The following is an 18285-nucleotide window of genomic DNA, read 5'->3' as shown; positions in this document are numbered from 1 at the left end:
CATATATATATATATATATATATATATATATATATATATATAAAATGGAATATTACTCAGCCATAAAAAGGAATGAAATTGAGTTATTTGTAGTGAGGTGGATGGACCTAGAGTCTGTCATACACAGTGAAGTAAGTCAGAAAGAGAAAAACAAATACCGTATGCTAACACATGTATATGGAACCTAAAAAAAAAAAAATGGTTCTGAAGAAACTAGGGGCAAGATGGGAATAAAGATGCAAATGTAGAGAATGACTTGAGAACACTGGGAGGGGGAAGGGTAAGCTGAGACAAAGTGAGAGAGTGGCATGGACATATATACACTACCAAATGTAAAATAGATAGCTAGTGGGAAGCAGCTATATAGCACAGGGAGATCAGCTCGGTGCTTTGTGACCACATAGAGGGGTGGGATAGGGAGCATGGAAGGGAGACGCAAGAGGGAGGCGATATGGGGATATATGTATATGTATAGCTGATTTACTTTGTTATACAGTAGAAACTAACACAACATTGTAAAGCAATTATACTCCAATAAAGATGTAAAAAAAATACGATACTGAGGCTATGATTACAAAATTGAATTTCAAGCTGTTTAGGACAAGGCAATAAATAATATTAAATCATATAGCAAAACTTAAAAAAAAAAGACTCATCTCTAAGATTGTAACAAACTCCCATAAATTATTTAGAAAAAGATGGATGATCCATCAGGAAAAAAAAAATGGGTAGAGATTTGATTAGGCATTTCACAAACAAAGATAACCAAATGGGAATGAGTACATGAACAGACACTCCACATCATTACTCATGAGGAAACTGTAAATTAAAAACATGAGATACCACTATACATAAACAACAATGGTTAAAATAAAAAACCTTGACAACACCAAGTGTTGATGAGGTTGTGGAACAACTGGAACTCTTGTACAGGGCTGTGAGGGCAAACTGTTAAAACCACTTAGAAAACTCCTTGGTGTTATCTCCTAAAGATGGATGTGCACACACTCTATGACCCAATAATTACACTCCCAGGTACATACTCAACACAGATGCATAGTATGTTCACCAAAATGCTTGTTCCACAATATTCAGAGAAGCATTAGTGGATGTACCATCAATTCAGAAAAAAGATCCAAATATGCATCAGTAGTGGAATGGATAAATAAAATGGGTTATTTTTTTTAAAAAGTGCAGATGAAGTTCCAAACAAGTCCTCACCTGTGATCTGTTGCTCATGACAAATTAGTGTTTGTTTATGAACATCAGATACATTTCTATAAGTCAAGTGACAAGTTCCAGGGAAGAAACATACCTCTTCTAATGTTTCTGAGTAGACTATATTTTAATGTCAAAGCCTACAGGAGCTAACTTTTAAAGAGTATGTATAGGCACTGAATTTAGATCTGAAAGTCAAAGAAAATAAAATTTAAAAACTTTAATTCTTATTTTCTTTTTGCCTTTATATTCTACCTGCTTAATTCTTTTGTACAAAGCTCTTTTTAGGGTAGTAATGCTGAATCATTTTTATTGCTCATAAAAGTTGGTAGGGAAGCGAAATAAGTAAAAGATGATAGATAATAGAGTTACAGATTTGAACTTTCAGAGTTTTAGAGAGGTGAAGTGATAGTCCACTCAATTCTGTGATTATCCTCTTAACACAAAAGAATTTGGGACCCATCACTTGAGGCACAGAGAGGAATGCTTTGAAAATTTGAGGAGGGGGAAGGGAAGCATGCCTAGAACATTAAATAAGTGTGTTCCAGTTTGTCCAGTGCTTAACTTTACCATAAAATTGATCACACTGCATCTTAATTAGCTATTTACTTTATTTATTTATGACCCTCTGTAAGCTCCTTGAAAGCCAGGGTTAAGGTTTTCAATGTGATACCATTGGCACTTAGCCTGACATATAGTAGGTATAAAATTAAAAAAAAATTCACTAAGTAAATGAATAAATGGACCGAATATTAGAAATCATCTTGCTGTTTACAAGTAAAATTACAGTGAATAAAGAAAATAAACAACTGAAAACTGTAATTATTGGTCTTAATCAGAGAATTGATTGTAGTTAACCTAATATAAATTTTAAAACATAGTAGCAGTAGCTTTCTGATTCTAGTATTCATCCATCATAAACTTAAAAAAAAACTGATTTCTTTCACAATGATAATACAATCTATAAAACAATTACAAAAAATATAGCAGGGAAGATCTGTCTTATGTGAAGAAACTAAAACACCAATTGAAGAATATAAGAATAGAACAAAATAAAGGCAAATAAATATTTTGGCTATAAAACAATATTATTAATACATAATTCTCAAATTAGTTTATAAATTTAATAAAGTTTTAATTAAAATCCACAGTTCCTATATAACAGATTAAAATCATTATACTGTAATTAAGTAGAAGAATCAATATAAGAATTACAAGAAATTATTGAAAAATAGATTGTTAGATGAAATTTGCCAGAATAAAAAGAAAACAAAATAAAGTTACTGTAATCAAAACCATATTGTGATAACACATAAAGAAATCAGTGAAAACAAAATCAAACCTTCAAATTCAGATCCCAAGTGTCTAGAAATTCAGTATACAATAAACGTGACTAGTCAGTTTAGAAATGAAAGGATGAATTATTCAGTAACTTGGATTGAAAGGTTTATCAAGCCATTTAGAAAAAATAAATTAGATTACTACTTAGACAATAAATTGCAGATATATTAGAGATCAAAATATAATAAAGTATAAAACTATTAAAGAAAATATTGAAAATGTTTTTTAACTTTTGAGATGAGGAGGTCTTTCTATGCAACATGTAACCAAACCAGGAAAGGAAAAAAAAAAATGACAAAAAAAAAAGGAAAAATAACTCATGGAGGACATAAGACAGTTTAGACAAAGACTGGAGACAAAGGATAGATTGAGACAAAGATATTTACAACATAACTGGTATACAGAAATTTCAGAGGGAAAAAAAGACTAATAAAAATAACAAACTGTGCTAACATTTACTGGTAGCAAGGGAGAATAACTTTAAAATGTGACAAATTTTAGCCATCACATTGGCAAAATATTAAAAGATTCATTACATTCAGTACCATTGATAATATAGATAAATGGCATTTTTATAACCATTAATAGAATAAATTGCTCTAATAGAATAAATTGAGTAATTTGGCAACATTGATGAAATATTGAAACTAAAAGCATGTACATATGTGTATATATATATATATATATATATATATATACACACAGTAACAATATTCATAATAAACAACAAAAAAGAGAATCTGTAATGGAATAATTTAACAAATTATGATACTTCCTTAATATAGAATACCATATTATCATTAAAAAGGAGGTACAACTAAGTATGTGTACAAACCTACAAAAATATCTTTGATACTAGCTGTGTGACAAAAACAACTGTTAGATTTCATTTGTATAAAAAATGTACATACAAATGTGTATACACATATTTGTTTAAACTTATGGAAAAACCTGGAAGTATAGGCTCCAAATTGCCAAGTAATTTTGAGGAGTAGAATGGACTAAGTGTTATTCCATTATTATTCACATTATATGATCAAAACGATTATGACATTAGGGAAAAAATTTTTGGTTTTCCCATATATTTCAACAACATATATTTATATCACTTAGAGATTGCTTAAATTGTTTGTTTAAGGAAACAAGTAAAGAAAAATAAGGTCTAAACTATTTGTGGTAAAAAATTTAAAATATTTTATGTCCACAGAATAGAACAGAAATTGGATTATATATTAATGATTCTACAATTTGAGATGTGGAATATTAGTCTCAGAGAAAAAATAAAACATGACATCTTCATCCACTGTGATTTTTATGTAGTTTCCTTGGTAAGGTAGAATACATAGCATCTTTAAAATTACACTAATGTTAGGAAATTAAAGGCAATAGAGATTACTTTGGGCACAGAGAGCTTCACTGTTAGTTTCAAAAGGGGTATGGCCAATTCCTAAATCTAGTAGAACATAGTTTGATCTGGTTAGATAAGATACAGGAGTGTAGGGTTATATTAGTTAATGAGAAAAGCGACAGATTGATATCAGAATCGATTTTTAAAAATTAGTATAGTGACATATTTTTAGAAAGAAAACAAAAACAGAAAAATGTAAAATATAGCAGATTATTTTTTGTAACATCTTTGCTCATAGTTTAGTGATTGATCCTTAAGATAACAACTAGTACTAATAATAAAACAATATATTTTTCCAGTTTTGGGATTTTTTTATTTGCTTTGTTTGGCAGGCCAATGCTATTTTGTTAAAACAGAGTTTAGAAAATTGGGAATCGTGCTTCCAAAGAATAGTCTTTAGGGGGATGATGAATACACAGAGATTATAAATGTTCTTTTGAGAATGGTTCCATGTGAATATTTTTTGGAGGAAGGGAAAGAAACCATAATTTTCTTCACATTCCATTAAAAAATTACCGCTGGATTGAAAGTATATTAAACTGAACACCAAATTTTCCATTGTTCCACTTTATATTCATACAACATAATGGAACATAAATTAGACTTAGAAACATATAACACTTCATGACATTCACATTCTCTAAGCCTTTGATGCACTTATGCATCAGATAAATTCTATCAGGCTGCTAAAATTTTTGCAAAATTAAGGCATAATATTGAGGCTTATTAAATTATAAACGATATGAAAAGATCTTAAAATTAAATGGAAGAAAGAAATGGGAGTCGTTCTTTTGAATGCAAAAAGATATACCTTCTCCCTAAGTCTTGGGACCATAAAATGAGAGGTAAAATAGTTTCATTGACATAAGTATCCTCTCAGAACTTTCACTTCAAAAGGGAGAGAATACAAATGAGTAGAACAGAAACAACAAAACACTCTTTCTAGTCAACTCCAGTTATGATAATTTGCAGGTTTTTCAGAAAGAATTGTACTAAGGAAATGACAGAAAGAAATATACACTCATAAGACACCTGCACAGAGTAACAAATTGTAGAACACAGATGTCTGATTAAAACTTAAATTTAATCCAACCAATAGGGCTACATTGTTCTACTCAATGTGGCTATTTAGTAGAAAAGTAATCCCTGCTGAAAACACTCTACTGCATGTGTTGGAAAATTATTCTAATAGTGGTACACATCTAGGCCGACTGAGAGGTAAATGACCTGCCTATATTGAAACGGATATTTGTCTAAAAATAGGGAGAAATGTTAAATCTCTAAATGAATTGTATTTGTAAGGAGAGAATGCCTACAGTTCAAAAATTTACTACTAAACTAAGTTATATAGGTTTCAATAGGACGTTGCTATCTTAATGTCATATGTTAGATGACCAAAGTAAAGGATCTCTTAGGAATATAGTTTTCAAAAGGCCCACCAAAGCATGAGACCATACCTCTGGCCACAGAATATTAGTGTTATCTTCCTATGTATATTTTTCACTAACACTGACCTGAACTTATGCCTATGACAGCTAAGAGCATTCAGTCTTTTCCCAGAGTTACAATTGATGCCAATCTCCTTAGTGTCCCCACTATAGCTCATCTAGAATTGCAAGTAGCTGTTATAGCATTTTATTGTCTTTACTTGTTTATATTGATAGACCATCTCAACATTAACTACTAGAGTTTAAGTTCACTGGGGTCAGGGGCTCTGCCTTCTTTGTCCAGCACGTATACTATCACATATATGTCCTATATACACTATACAAACACTACTAGCGCAAAGATTATGTCTTGCTTTCCACTGTGTCTCCAGTTCCCTGCTTAATACATGGTAGGCACTGAGTAAATATTTGTTGAATGAATGCTAAAGCTTAATAACTGTTTATTGAATGAATTAATAGCTAAGACTATTTCCTGAAACATGGGGCTTCAGTTGGTTAAACCATTTTAGTACAGATAGAATTAGATTCTGAGATATTTAAAAGTAGAAAAAAACATAAATTTCATCTGGCTCTCACAGAGTACAAGAACTCTAACAAGCTTCTGCTTGAAGTTTAGTGACAAGACATCCATTATTTTGTTAGAGTGCTTTTGTACTGATGAAAATCTGGCTTCACATAGCTTTCACTACTTGTTTATGGTTTGTCTGTAACATCTATACATAATAAATTCAACAATGATTTTCTCTAGCATCCTTAAGAATATATGATTCCTCAACAAAATTTACCTGAATTCAAAATTCTTGCTTTTAACTCTCCATCCAGTGGTGTTTTTTCTAGATCAAGAACTCCAGTTCGTGTAAGTTTTTCCTAAAATAATTAATCCAGCACTACACATAATATTCTAGATTATGTGATAAATACACAGCAGACTGTAACTTACTGAGCTTGTGTCAATTTTACTGTCTCTCCTCTTCTCTCCTCTCCTCTCCTCTCTTCCTTTCACCTTTCCTTTCCTTTCCTTTCCTTTTTTCATTTCCTTTCCTTTCTTCCTTTTATCCCTCCCTCCCTTACTTTCCAACCCCCTCATCCACAGTTATGTTAATTACTTTGATTTATATGGCATTTGTAATCTTGGAGGAAAGGTGATTAAAAATGCAGGCTCTGGGCATAGAGCACATGGGATCTGAGTCTTGGATTCAGCATTATCGGCAAGATGATCTTTAGTGAGTTTGTAAAAATTGCTGTGCCCTGGTTTTTCCATCTGTGAAATGGGGAGAATAACAGTATCTGGGCTTTATTTTCCCTTCATTTTTGATTGGTAGTTCGGCTAAGTATAACCTTCCAGGTTGAACATTTATCTTTAGAATTTTGGAGACATTTCCTCCATGGTTTTCTGGTATTATAGATGAGTAATCTCATGATGTTCTAATTCTCTTTCCCTGACTGTGATCTTTTCTATCAGTACCCTCTAACCTTAAAAATTTAGACTCCTGTTTATCTTTGGAGTTGTGAAGGTATATTTCCTTATTTTGACTACAAGATGTTTTCCTTTGATTAATACCATAAACCTCAGCCTCAGCAGTGTGTATAATGGTAGTACTCATGTAGAACACTAGACACAAGCACTATCCATATGGTTAGTTCTCATGTCTAGTTTATTCACCACTGTAAACGCAGCAAGTTGCACTGTGTAGAGCACATAGCAGGTATTCAATAAATATTCGTTGAATGATCTCTCCCATAATCCAAAAGATATTTAATAATGCACAAACAATTCAAGGAGTTTACTGCACTTAAATTTAACTAGAATAAAAAATTCTAGAATTACTGAGATTCCAAGAATATCTGTTGTTATGACTTTTCAGTTAAAACTTTAACTGTCATGTACTTTGCAAAAATTTTCTCTCTTGGTCTTGAAACAAGCTGGAAAGGTAGATGCCAGTTCTACTTTTCACAAACGAGGAGTCTCTGCCTCAAAGATTTGCCTGATTTCAGCCTAGTGGGAAGTGCTGAGGCTGAAACTAGAATTTACATCTAATGGTCGAGTCTAGGATTCTCAGTTGGTAGCATGCATATATGTGAATTATTCTCCTGAGGCCTGTGGCAGTCATTTCATCATATTTTGACAATATCTCAAGAGCCCTTTTTTTCAGTTTTTCGCCCTGCCTGTCTCCTCTTCTTTGGGACCCCACCTTCATTATTATTTACTTAGACAAATTTTAATCACCTTTATATAAATATATAAATATAAAATACTAGATTTGTCTTTTTCATTTTTAAGATGAAAAAATCAAACATTTCCTTTTGTTGATAAGCCAAAAATGTGACTCATAGTATATAATAGGATAAAAAGGAAGACGAGTATACCAAAAAGACTCTATACACAGGGGATTTATCAATTATAGCATTTACATTTTAACTTCAAAATCATTTTGTCCCTCAGTTCTTCTTTGAATATTTAATTATCATGGAGCATCATTAGTCATTTTGTACTCATTTGCATCTACATTTTATTAGAAAATGAAGCCAAAGCTCTGTATGCCTAAAGAAAAATCATGCTTTACCATCTCCACAAAATATATTACTGAAATTATTTTAAAATAATATATTTTATAAGGTAATTATACTTGAATATTGTCATTTGGGCAACTGACTGCTAAATTGTATGATTATCGACTCATGAGATTGTTTTTAGAAACAATCTCTAAAACAATCTCTCTTTAGCTCTCTCAAAGTATAACTTCTTAGTCAAAGCTTACCATAAATTACATTTTAGATTATGTAAAATCTCAAAGCACTTTTTCAATTCTTTTCAAAAGTCTGATTATAATTATATTTTTTTCAACATTACAAATAAGTCAACTCAAGCTTGAGAGATTTTAACCAACTTGCCAAGATGCCATAGAGCCTCACAAAGAATGAAACATAGGAACCATGACTACAGCTTTTAATTACAACAACAGGATTGGTTTTCATAGTTCAGCAATGTAAAAATCAATGAAGTGCCTCTCCTTTATGCTCTTGATGAAAAATAATGAGTAAACAAGCTACTGTCTTTGATTAGATACAAAAAATAATAGCCTCCAATTCGGTAAATCCCAAAATAGGTGACTTTGAAAATTTAATTTAGAAACTGGCATCAGACATCAGAATTCTTACAAATAGAACCATCTGTGATTAGTTTTAGAAAGGTCCCTCAAAAGAAGAAGAAAGGAAGAAGAAATTATGAATGTAAATGGTTTATACATGTTGACATCAATTATCTTCAACTAAATATTAAAAGGATAAAAAGTTCATCACAACTGTAGCTACTTTGAAAAGTGAAGACATACACTCTCATAACTGAGACCCTAAGAGTTAATTACAACAGCAACATACAGCTTTATTTTTTAATATGTATATTTTCACTGGCCAGAATAATCCATATTCTCTATAGTACTACGATAAAACGATTTATTTATTTTAGCTGCATAACGCATCTCTCTCTCTCTCTCTCACTCATATATATGACCAAAACAAAAGTACACAGCATTCCCAATTAGAATTTCCCTCTTGAAAACTGCTACAAAAAGCCAGTGATGCAGCTATTGAGTTATTTTATGTTTCAGTTCAAATCTTAGAAATATTGAATACAAAAACTTGAAGAAATCATAAATGATCTACTACTGCCCTTCATTTCCTAGATGAAGGAACTGTGTTCAGAGTGGTTAAGGACCCTTGACACATAGAATCATGTCTCCAGACTTCCAGAGCCCATCTCTGTCCACTATACCACACAACTTGTTAATTCTGAGCAGCTTGAAGAGAGTCTGAAACCCATCATGATTCTCATAATGTAAATATCCTCAAGAAGAAAATGTATTATTTAAAACCAAACATCTCTTTAAGTAGACAGTATGCCCTTTAGTAAGCAGCTTTTCTATTAGGTTGCAAGAGAAACTTGCACTTACAGTGATAAATCAGCTTACAGGTTGTTATTTCAGAAAATCACTGGGTTATTCTGTTTTTACTTATGAGAACACAGATTCATTTGCGATATTATGAAGATGCATGAGAGCACTAATACATGGCCTACCAAAATATCTTCCATAATTTTATAATATATTAAAAGAAATAAACCATTACAAGGCACTTAAATATAAGAAATAATTAATCAAGTAGTATGTTTGTGCTCATGCAGAACATTTATGTTTCTAAGGGAAAAGGGTAAATAAACTAAAACTGTAATATTTAAAAATCATTGAGTGTCAAACATATTCTGGCAAGTCTAACATTACTTAGCATACTTTATTCTCTATTTCTGGAGAGAAAATACAGTTGTTCTATCTGTTAGTAATGGTAAAAATCCACTCTAGCTATATGCTAAAAATAATCATCATAATAATAAATTTTAGCAGTGATGCAAGTACTTAAAAAGGCATTTTTCCATCTCTATAGTGATTGCATTTTACTTTTGAGTTCTAAGCACTCCCTCTCTCTCTTCCTCTCTGTCACACACACACACACACACACACAGACACACACACACACACACACAGGACAATCACATCACCTTACAATATTTATTTACTTGTACACAGCCAAGTTAAAAAAAATGATTCAAAGCTGGCTCAGTAAAATATACATGGTTATTTCTAACTTAAATGTAACATAGCTTCAGCCCTGATGGATTTTTAGCCATATTTATGATCTTTCTTAATGTAAAACTTTGATTTTTTTTTTTAGAATAGCAAAAAGGTAAGGGAAAAGGCAATATTACTGTATAAAAAAGCATCATACATGCCATGCTCTGTAACAAGTTTCTAAAATAACTTTGTCTTTAAAATGCAGAATCATCCAGAAAGTTCATCAGTGGCATTCATTGACTAAATGTAGTAGCGAAAACATTTCTACTCCCCTCCCCACTTCCAGTAACTGAATCTTTACTAGTTTCTACTCTGCTTCAACTGAGTTAATCTCCATGCTTCACACATAGGCTAATTTCATTCTATCAGAAAAAGAGATCTAATCAAAAAATAAACTGATGGTAAAATGTTGCACATGTGCCCAGGGAAATGCAAATTATTTAACCTAGAATGATTTTTTTTTTTAAAAAAAGGAGAAATGATGGGGAAGTGGGTAGATACCAAAGAATAGTTTTGAGTCCTTGAATTTACTCACCAGTTTCCCAGATGCAGGGTCAGTAACAGGAACATCAACCTCAACCCTTTCCTTTGACTCCACAGAAGAAAAGGGTAGAAGAGAAGAGTTTTCCAAGAACCCATTGGAATCGCTTTTTCCGCTCAGTTCTCCAAGCCAGGACTTTTCCTCCCACCTTAGCTGCAGCCTGGTGAGTACAGAAGGGAGAGTGTGGGAAGGCAGTACACCTCCCAACCAGGTAGGATGCGACTCCCAGCGGAATTGAGCAAGGGAGCCAATCAGACCGAGAGGATGCTGGCATAAATTATCTGAAAAGAAGTTGGGCCAATCAACGGCCCCAAAAGGCGGCGCTTCCCCTACTAGAAATCGAGCCCAGTAGGGAAAAGGGCTCCGTCTTTCTGAAAGAAAAACAAACCTCTTCTCCCTGGCAGCCTCAGAGAAGCAGTTGAGTGGCCCTGACAGATTTCCCTCGCTAGGGAAAGACGGCTTCCCTCTTCCCTCTAGCCTTCCCTCCTGCCTGACTATATTTCGGGGATCTGTTTCCTCTCCCGTGTTTGGATTCTGAATCTGTCTTCCAAGAGGGATCCTTGGGGAGTTTGCCGTGCCTAATTGGTTTTCCCAAGGCTCGCGAAGATTCTGCTAATTTTTGTTAATTATTGTTGTTAATTTTGTTGGGGGGGGAGGGAGCGGCTCATTCCTCTTTGCAGACCCAGCACCTGGCACGATGCCCAGCACAAATATGTCCTCGGGAGATGTTGAAATATATAACTGAATGAATGAATGAGCGGGCTGGGTGCATTCCTGGTAATCACGTTTCCTACCCACCCCCCTTCTGCTGCCTTATAAGAGAGGATTTGCAGTCTCCTCTCTCCGGGCACCAGAAGATGATACTAATGAACAATACCAGACAAGAATAATCTCCTTTTACAAAGACATAAACAAAAATCCGATTTTAAAAAGGTTATTTTAGTCATAGGAGCTGGAGATCGATTACATGTGTAATCCTTGTTCTCCCCTTTGCGTTTGTTGAGCTCCAGTGTTTGGTACCTAACTTCAGAGGCTCTGCTTTGAGTTTGCAGCAGAGCCCAACAGTTGCCATGGCAACTAGAAAGCCTCTGGCAGCTCGAACAAACTGTAAAGGCTAAGACAGTGGTGGTAGTGGAAACAGGTTTGCTCTGCCCAGCCATCTTCCGCCTCTATGCCCTCCTAAATCACTGCTTCCCACCGAAGCCCTGGGTTTGGGGTCTTTGGCTGTCATTAATCACCTCACAACCACCTGGAATTGACCAGATTCAGGGGTGAACTGCAATTAACCACCGAGTTACCTTAGAGTATTTGTCTCCCAGCAAATAGTTCAAGGTAGAAGTAACAGTGTTTGTGCATGAGTAGCTGTTGCTACCCTGCCGTCTGAAATCACTTAAAGGAACTGGATGGAGGTAACAAGGTTACAGGTATTCTCTTGCCCAGAATAACAGATGGTGCAGTGCTGGGCTTTTCTCCCCTCTCTTTGATTCTCCATCTTTCTAGTCTTCTCTGAAAATAGGTATTGACTTCCTTGTTTTTCTTCTACTACTTGTTAATTAGGAAGCATTATTCTCTTCCACAAAGTATGTTAGTCAAGGTAGCTCATACCAAATAATTTGTATAACAATAAAGTTTCATTATAATAGATTTTGAAGTGAATAAATTTAAAGTTGATTTCAATATGAATCTGGGTAGTTATTTTTTTTTCCTGGCCAATTAAGAATATGCTTTGCATAGCTATTTAACTGTTTCATTGTGTGCACACACTAAATCACCATTCTGATTAGCCAGTGAACTAGGAATGAATTCACTAGACGTATGTAGTGAATAACAAATACTCGTCTAGGTACTCTTTGCATTTTGCTAAGATTAGGTAAGTTTTCTGCATATAATCAGTGGCTATATGGTATTGCGTATTTTTATACAACAGTAGTTTATAGTTTTCTCATCAAAAATTCTTAACAAGGTTTTACTTTTATTGTTCTCATACATAGCTGAAAGATGCTGAGAACTGTTAAGAGAAATTAATGAAGAGAAAAGGTGAAGGATATATCCTTAGGCAGTTACACATTGTCTGTTTATTCTTGTAAAAATAAAGGACTGGAGTAATTTCCAAACTGGGAAAGTTTCTGTATTTTCTGAAATATATGTTTTTGCCAATTTGGGGCTGAAATTTTTCAAACTTATTTAAATTCTTTCTTTCAAGAAATTTTATCTGACTTTTTATTTCTCTGTCTCTTCCTTTGATTTATTTTTCCTTCTTATAATATTTGTCTTCTGGGAAACTGATCCTATTCTGCTGTCAAAATTAACTATAATTCCCTGTAAACTACGTTAAAAGGATCTGAGCCCTCTGGAACCTGAAGAAGGAATGATGATTTTGTATATCAGCCATGTCTTGACGCTGACAGTCTGTCTCATTTGATTTGCTAAATCAGTTGTGTGTGTGTGTGTGTGTGTGTGTGTGTGTGTGTGTGTGTTTGTGTATGGTGGGAGGGGGGGTGACACATAGTGTGAGCTCTGAAAAAAAGCCAAGAAGGTACACTGTGCTCATCAAACAAACCATAGTGTCTCACAGAGGAACACTTATGGAGAAACAGATCAGGTGTCTTATACTGTATACAAATCTAGATTAGAAGGCCAGAAGTTGCTGTAGGAAAGTGTCTGGAGACAGCTCCCTGTCTTCCACTATGGCAGTGGTTTCCAATTCTAGGCAATTTGACCTCATGAGACATTTTTCAATGTCTGGAGATATTTTCAGTTGTCATATTTTCAGTTGTCACAACTTGGAGGATGGACGAGCTACTGGCATCTAGTAAGTAGAGTCCAGAGTTGCTGCTACACATTCTAAAATGCAAAAGAAAGCCATCCCACTACAAAGAATTATCGAGTCCGAACCCTCAATAGTGCCCAAAATGAGAAGCCCTGCCATACAGATGAAAAGGATCAGTAGAATGATTCCATTGCAGCTGATGATTTCTTCATATTGTCATTGAAGTCACCATACCCCTTCTCCTTCCTTTGACAGGCTAAGCCATAACCATTATTCATTAATTGCATACCTAGTTGTGATGATTATCAACTCATATTTCACAGCATTTTTTTCAAAATGTATCCAAGTATCACCTTAGAATAAAATGCTTGGAGTATCTACTAAAAATGCAAAGACATGGGCTTCTCCCCAGACCAAATGAATTAGAATCTTTAGCAAGAACCTCTGGAGGTTCTCATGCATCAAAACATTTGAAAACCATTGTCCTATAATTGTCCCACAAAATGACCGGTGAGACAGTGACCTGATTATGAATGTGCAACCCTGGCCTAGCAAAGCTAGATTTCCATATGATTCACTTGTCCATTATTAATGTATTCATTCAAATATTTATGAATAAATTATGATGTCAGACACTGTACCAGGCACTGAGAATACAATGGTGAACAAGACTTACCACTTTTTTTTTTTTTTTTTTTTGCGGTACGCAGACCTCTCACTGTTGTGGCCTCTCCCATTGCGGAGGACAGGCTCCGGACGTGCAGGCTCAGTGGCCATGGCTCATGGGCCCAGCCGCTCCGCAGCATGTGGGTCTTCCTGGACTGGGGCACGAACCTGCGTCCCCTGCATCGGCAGGCGGACCCTCAACCACTGCGCCACCAGGGAAGCCCCAAGGCTTACCACTTTTTGCCTTGCTTTCTTCATCTATAGAAAGGTTATAAGAATTTTTAGTTTACTGAGTTGTTTTAAGCATCAAAGGCATGAAGACATGGGGATTGCCTTAAACAGTACATGGATAATAGAGATTACTCAAAAAATGTTATTTGTCACTGTTGTTTACTTGTTGAGAGTAGGTTTCAAATCTAATTCATTCACTCCAGCGCTTGGTTACAGGCTCTGGCACAGAGTAGTAATTTCTAGAATGTACAGTCTAACAGGGAGAATGGAGAAGATTAGGAGACACTGATGTTCTCACCCCACCCTCAACATTGTCCTGAAACCTGACTTCTCCAGAGCAAGAGGACATTTGGAGTCATTTTCCAGTTCTCCTGGTACACTTTTCTTCTGATGGCCACAAACTCTATACTTCAGTCAAAATCACAATTGTAGGTTCCTAAACTTATCACTCAATATCATACTTTTGTGTGTTTGTTTGTTTTGTCCTGTCATATGCTATTCCTTCAGTTTAGAAGGCCCTTCCCTCTTCTCCATCCGCCTCGTCTTTCTTCATTCTTTCTGATTAAGTTTAGGTGTCATTTTTTTCCCCCAAGGAGCCTTTATTGCTTGTTCACTGCATGCTAGTCTGTGGTACAGTCTGTCCTATAATAATAGTTAATATTTATTGAGTTCTATGTGTCACCAGGCATTATTCTTAATGGTTCTACATTATAGGTGCATGTAATACTCTCTCCACTTAAAGCAACCATTTCATAGTTGTATCATAGAACATAACACATTTTTTAAAAGTATCTGTATTTCTACCCAAATTATCAGTTCTGTGTTTTAAAATTTTATATATTAAAAATTTACAGTACTTATCAAACCTGGTATTGTTATGTATATATTTAATGTTATTATAGCTTATCTGTATTTAATATTATGTGTACATTTGGTCAATACCTTTCTCTCCCTATAATTTAGCTCTGTGAAGTCAAGGATTTCATTTGTTTTCATCCACTCACCCCTTTTGTCCAAAGCAATGGCTAGCTAGTAATAGGTACTTGATAAATATCTGTAGAATGAATAAGTATTCAGTGTATAATTAAATAAATAAACACATGCATAGCTTTATTCGTTTTATATAATTCTGCAGCCATTAAGGGATCTCTTTCAACAGCATAGATTCCAAGTGCCCATCTCTAATTAGACAAAATCCAGACCTTGTTGCTTGACTTATTCCTTCTTATCACACCATGGAAATTAACTATTTTTCCTATTTACATATTGCCATGATAAAAATTAACAAACCCAAGCACTTTAATTTATGCAATAAGATTATTATTTAAATCAAACAGAAGAGAGGGCCAGCTCAAAGAGATTTCAGAAAACTGAAGACACACACCCTTTCTTTGTTCAATCTCCTTAATCCTGTACCTGGCCTCTAGAGTACAGCAAAGAGAGGGAGCACTGATCATTGGTGGCAGGCAGCTATGGATCTAAAGCATCTAAGTCCATCCCATTTTTGGGTTTCTGTATAGTAGTTTCTGAATCTGACCTTTTGCCACTGGTTATCGCTGTTCTTTCTTGTATGTTTCATGCTTTCTTTTCTAGCATTTCTTTTCCAGCACATCTATTTTATAGATGAGGAAATTGATCTAGTAGATTTAGTAACTTTCCCAGGTCACACAGCAAGTCAATGGCAGAGCTGGGATTTGAATCTAGGGAGTCAGTTTTCAGAGCCCATGTTTGAGCTGCTGCGTGATGTTGTCTTTACGATGACAGATGAGTCATGATCTCTGCTTTAAAGAAGATAATTTATATTTCTGCCCAGGACACCTTTTCCAACCTCAGGTTAACCAACACTGTTATTTTAGTGACTACATACCAGGGCATCACTGTCATGAAAACCTTCCATATTTTACTTTAAAGGGCCATCCCATAAAAATGTCAAAGGTGGGAAAGAGTTTTTGAAGAATGACCCTTTAGCAGCCGTGATTCAAAGGAATACAGTCCTGTTCAGAATATGAGACACTTACAGGAAAAGGTACAGCACTTGGAGATATATCAAAGCCTGACATTTAATGAAAACCTTAAAGATCTTGATGGAGCTTTATATCAATTACTCATTCACCTTGTATATGGCCTAATATATTTTATTTTTAAAAAGTCTCACTAGCAGGACTGGCATTGAAATGCCCCAGCCCCAAGGGCATCTTTGAATGGGTCCTATCTAGTAACTAACTCCCTACTTATCTAGTTAATAGCCTGCAGTATGTCTATTTATATGGTTTTGACTAGCAGCTAAAGAATAATATAGTTTCCCGTGGCCATTTAAGCTCCACAGAGAGAGAACGTCCTTCTACTCGCATATTTCCTCCCTAATTTGTCTTACAATAGCTCTTCGTCCAGCAAAGTATGCAGTGACAACATGTACGTACCAGAAAAGCATTTATAGTCCTCAAGTCTCCTTTTAGACCACAAGGAGGTGCCATGAACACCAAAAGAATTGTCCTTATTGACAGAAATCTGGGGAGCCTTTATGAAAATAAATTTTAAGTATATTGGATCAGGGTAGAAGGATTATAATGCTGGGTGGGTCAAAATGCTTTGAAATGGGTACATTCCACTAAGTGAAGATTCTGGATTCAATATGTTTAATCAAGAGTATTTCTAGCAGTTTGCTTTAATGACTGACTGATCCTTTACCCCAAAGTAGCAAGTTATGAAGTTAAAACATCCATGATACTGAAAAGTAGGTATCCGAAGTTTTAAGAATAAATAGATGTTAACATGGATTTGTCCTGTTCACCAAATCCAATCTATGCCCCTAAATTTGTCCAAGCACACTCCCTTAATGTATTCATCAGGGGAGCTCCAGCAGCCTTGAAGAGCTCTTGGGTGACTATTGTCTCTAGGCCAGACATGATAGTGGGAAATGCTGCCATCAAACTGGATTCCCAAATCCAATGGAGATAATGGGATCTCAGGGATTCTCTGTATTCAATGGGCATGATAAAATCCTAGAATATCAGGGGTCAGGTGGTGGCACTTAATCACCAGAGTAAAGATGGGCATGGGTACAGAAATGTACACCAGAGGCAACACAGTAATCAGCATAGTCTGAGCTGCAGAGATCTTTGGTGTTTGTTAAATGATAATGGTGTCCTTGGAACTGAAGTAGATGATCAGCCTATAGAACCTTAGTGATGTGTATAGTCAGCAAAGCATTAGGTCTGGTGAAGAAAGATGTGATTTGAATTATCACAAAAGAGTTCAAGCCCCTCAAACCAGTTTCTAGTCTTGAGTCTAGAGCCTCTTAATGAAGGGGAGATGGGTTTTGCTTAAGGAAGATTGTAGCTACACAGACAAAAATTTATTCTGTAAATTTATGTCCTATTCTTCCTCCCAGAAGTCCTGCCACCATTTTTCAGAGTGACTGTAGAAGCTGAATAACCAGACTCTTTGAGATTATAAGGCCCTGGTTTTAACTTACAGCAATTCCTGGAGATCCAAAATGCCACTGTGGTCCAGTGTAGCCATAGTAGACATCTATAGAGATGAGATGATTTATGGTTTGGGGTAATTCCAAGGTAGGCCTATGTGCACCTGAACCCATCATGTGATTTTATCCCAGGTATACAATGCATAGCTGTGAGGGACATACTCAGCAACTTGTAGAATACCAAATTAATTCTTTGACCTGTGGGAAAAAACCCAAGAAAAGCCCCAGGACTCTCTTTACCTACCAATATAATAAACAAAATGTAATGCTACATCTCTACCACATCAATGACGTAGAAGATGAAGGAGTGGTGCTTCTTACTAAAGATACATTTAGTGTGTCTATTTGGCTTATACACAATGCAGATGGGTATAAGAGAATAAGAGTAGATTATCAAAAATTTAATTAGGTAATGATTCCAATTGCAGCTGTTATCCCAAATTTGTTTTTATTACTGGAGTTTCCAGAGTCTCTTGATACCTGATGCGTAGCAAACATTTCAGTGGTGAAACTCATTAGAAGTTTACTTTCAGAGGAGAGGGTCAGAATACCC

The 18285-nt window shown here is 35.0% G+C and overlaps 1 protein-coding gene across 1 annotated transcript in view; it reads right to left on the bottom strand.

Annotated features, from left to right (window-relative positions):
- GABRG1 (gamma-aminobutyric acid type A receptor subunit gamma1) overlaps positions 1-10815 on the bottom strand; it is an 80616-nt gene extending 69801 nt beyond the window's left edge. The window contains exon 1 of the mRNA XM_027103046.1: positions 10576-10815. Within this exon, the coding sequence (XP_026958847.1) occupies positions 10576-10679 (104 nt within the window). The 5' untranslated portion in view covers positions 10680-10815. The remainder of the gene's footprint in view (positions 1-10575) is intronic.
- Between the last annotated feature and the right edge of the window lie 7470 nt (positions 10816-18285).

The sequence above is a fragment of the Aethalodelphis obliquidens genome, unplaced genomic scaffold (genome assembly GCF_003676395.1).
Source record: "Aethalodelphis obliquidens isolate GAN/ISIS:26980383/991018 unplaced genomic scaffold, ASM367639v1 scaffold6, whole genome shotgun sequence".
In the NCBI taxonomy this organism is placed as follows: domain Eukaryota; kingdom Metazoa; phylum Chordata; class Mammalia; order Artiodactyla; family Delphinidae; genus Aethalodelphis; species Aethalodelphis obliquidens.
The sequence above is the reverse complement of the archived record's forward strand: the minus strand, read 5'-3'. Positions and strand labels throughout refer to the sequence as shown.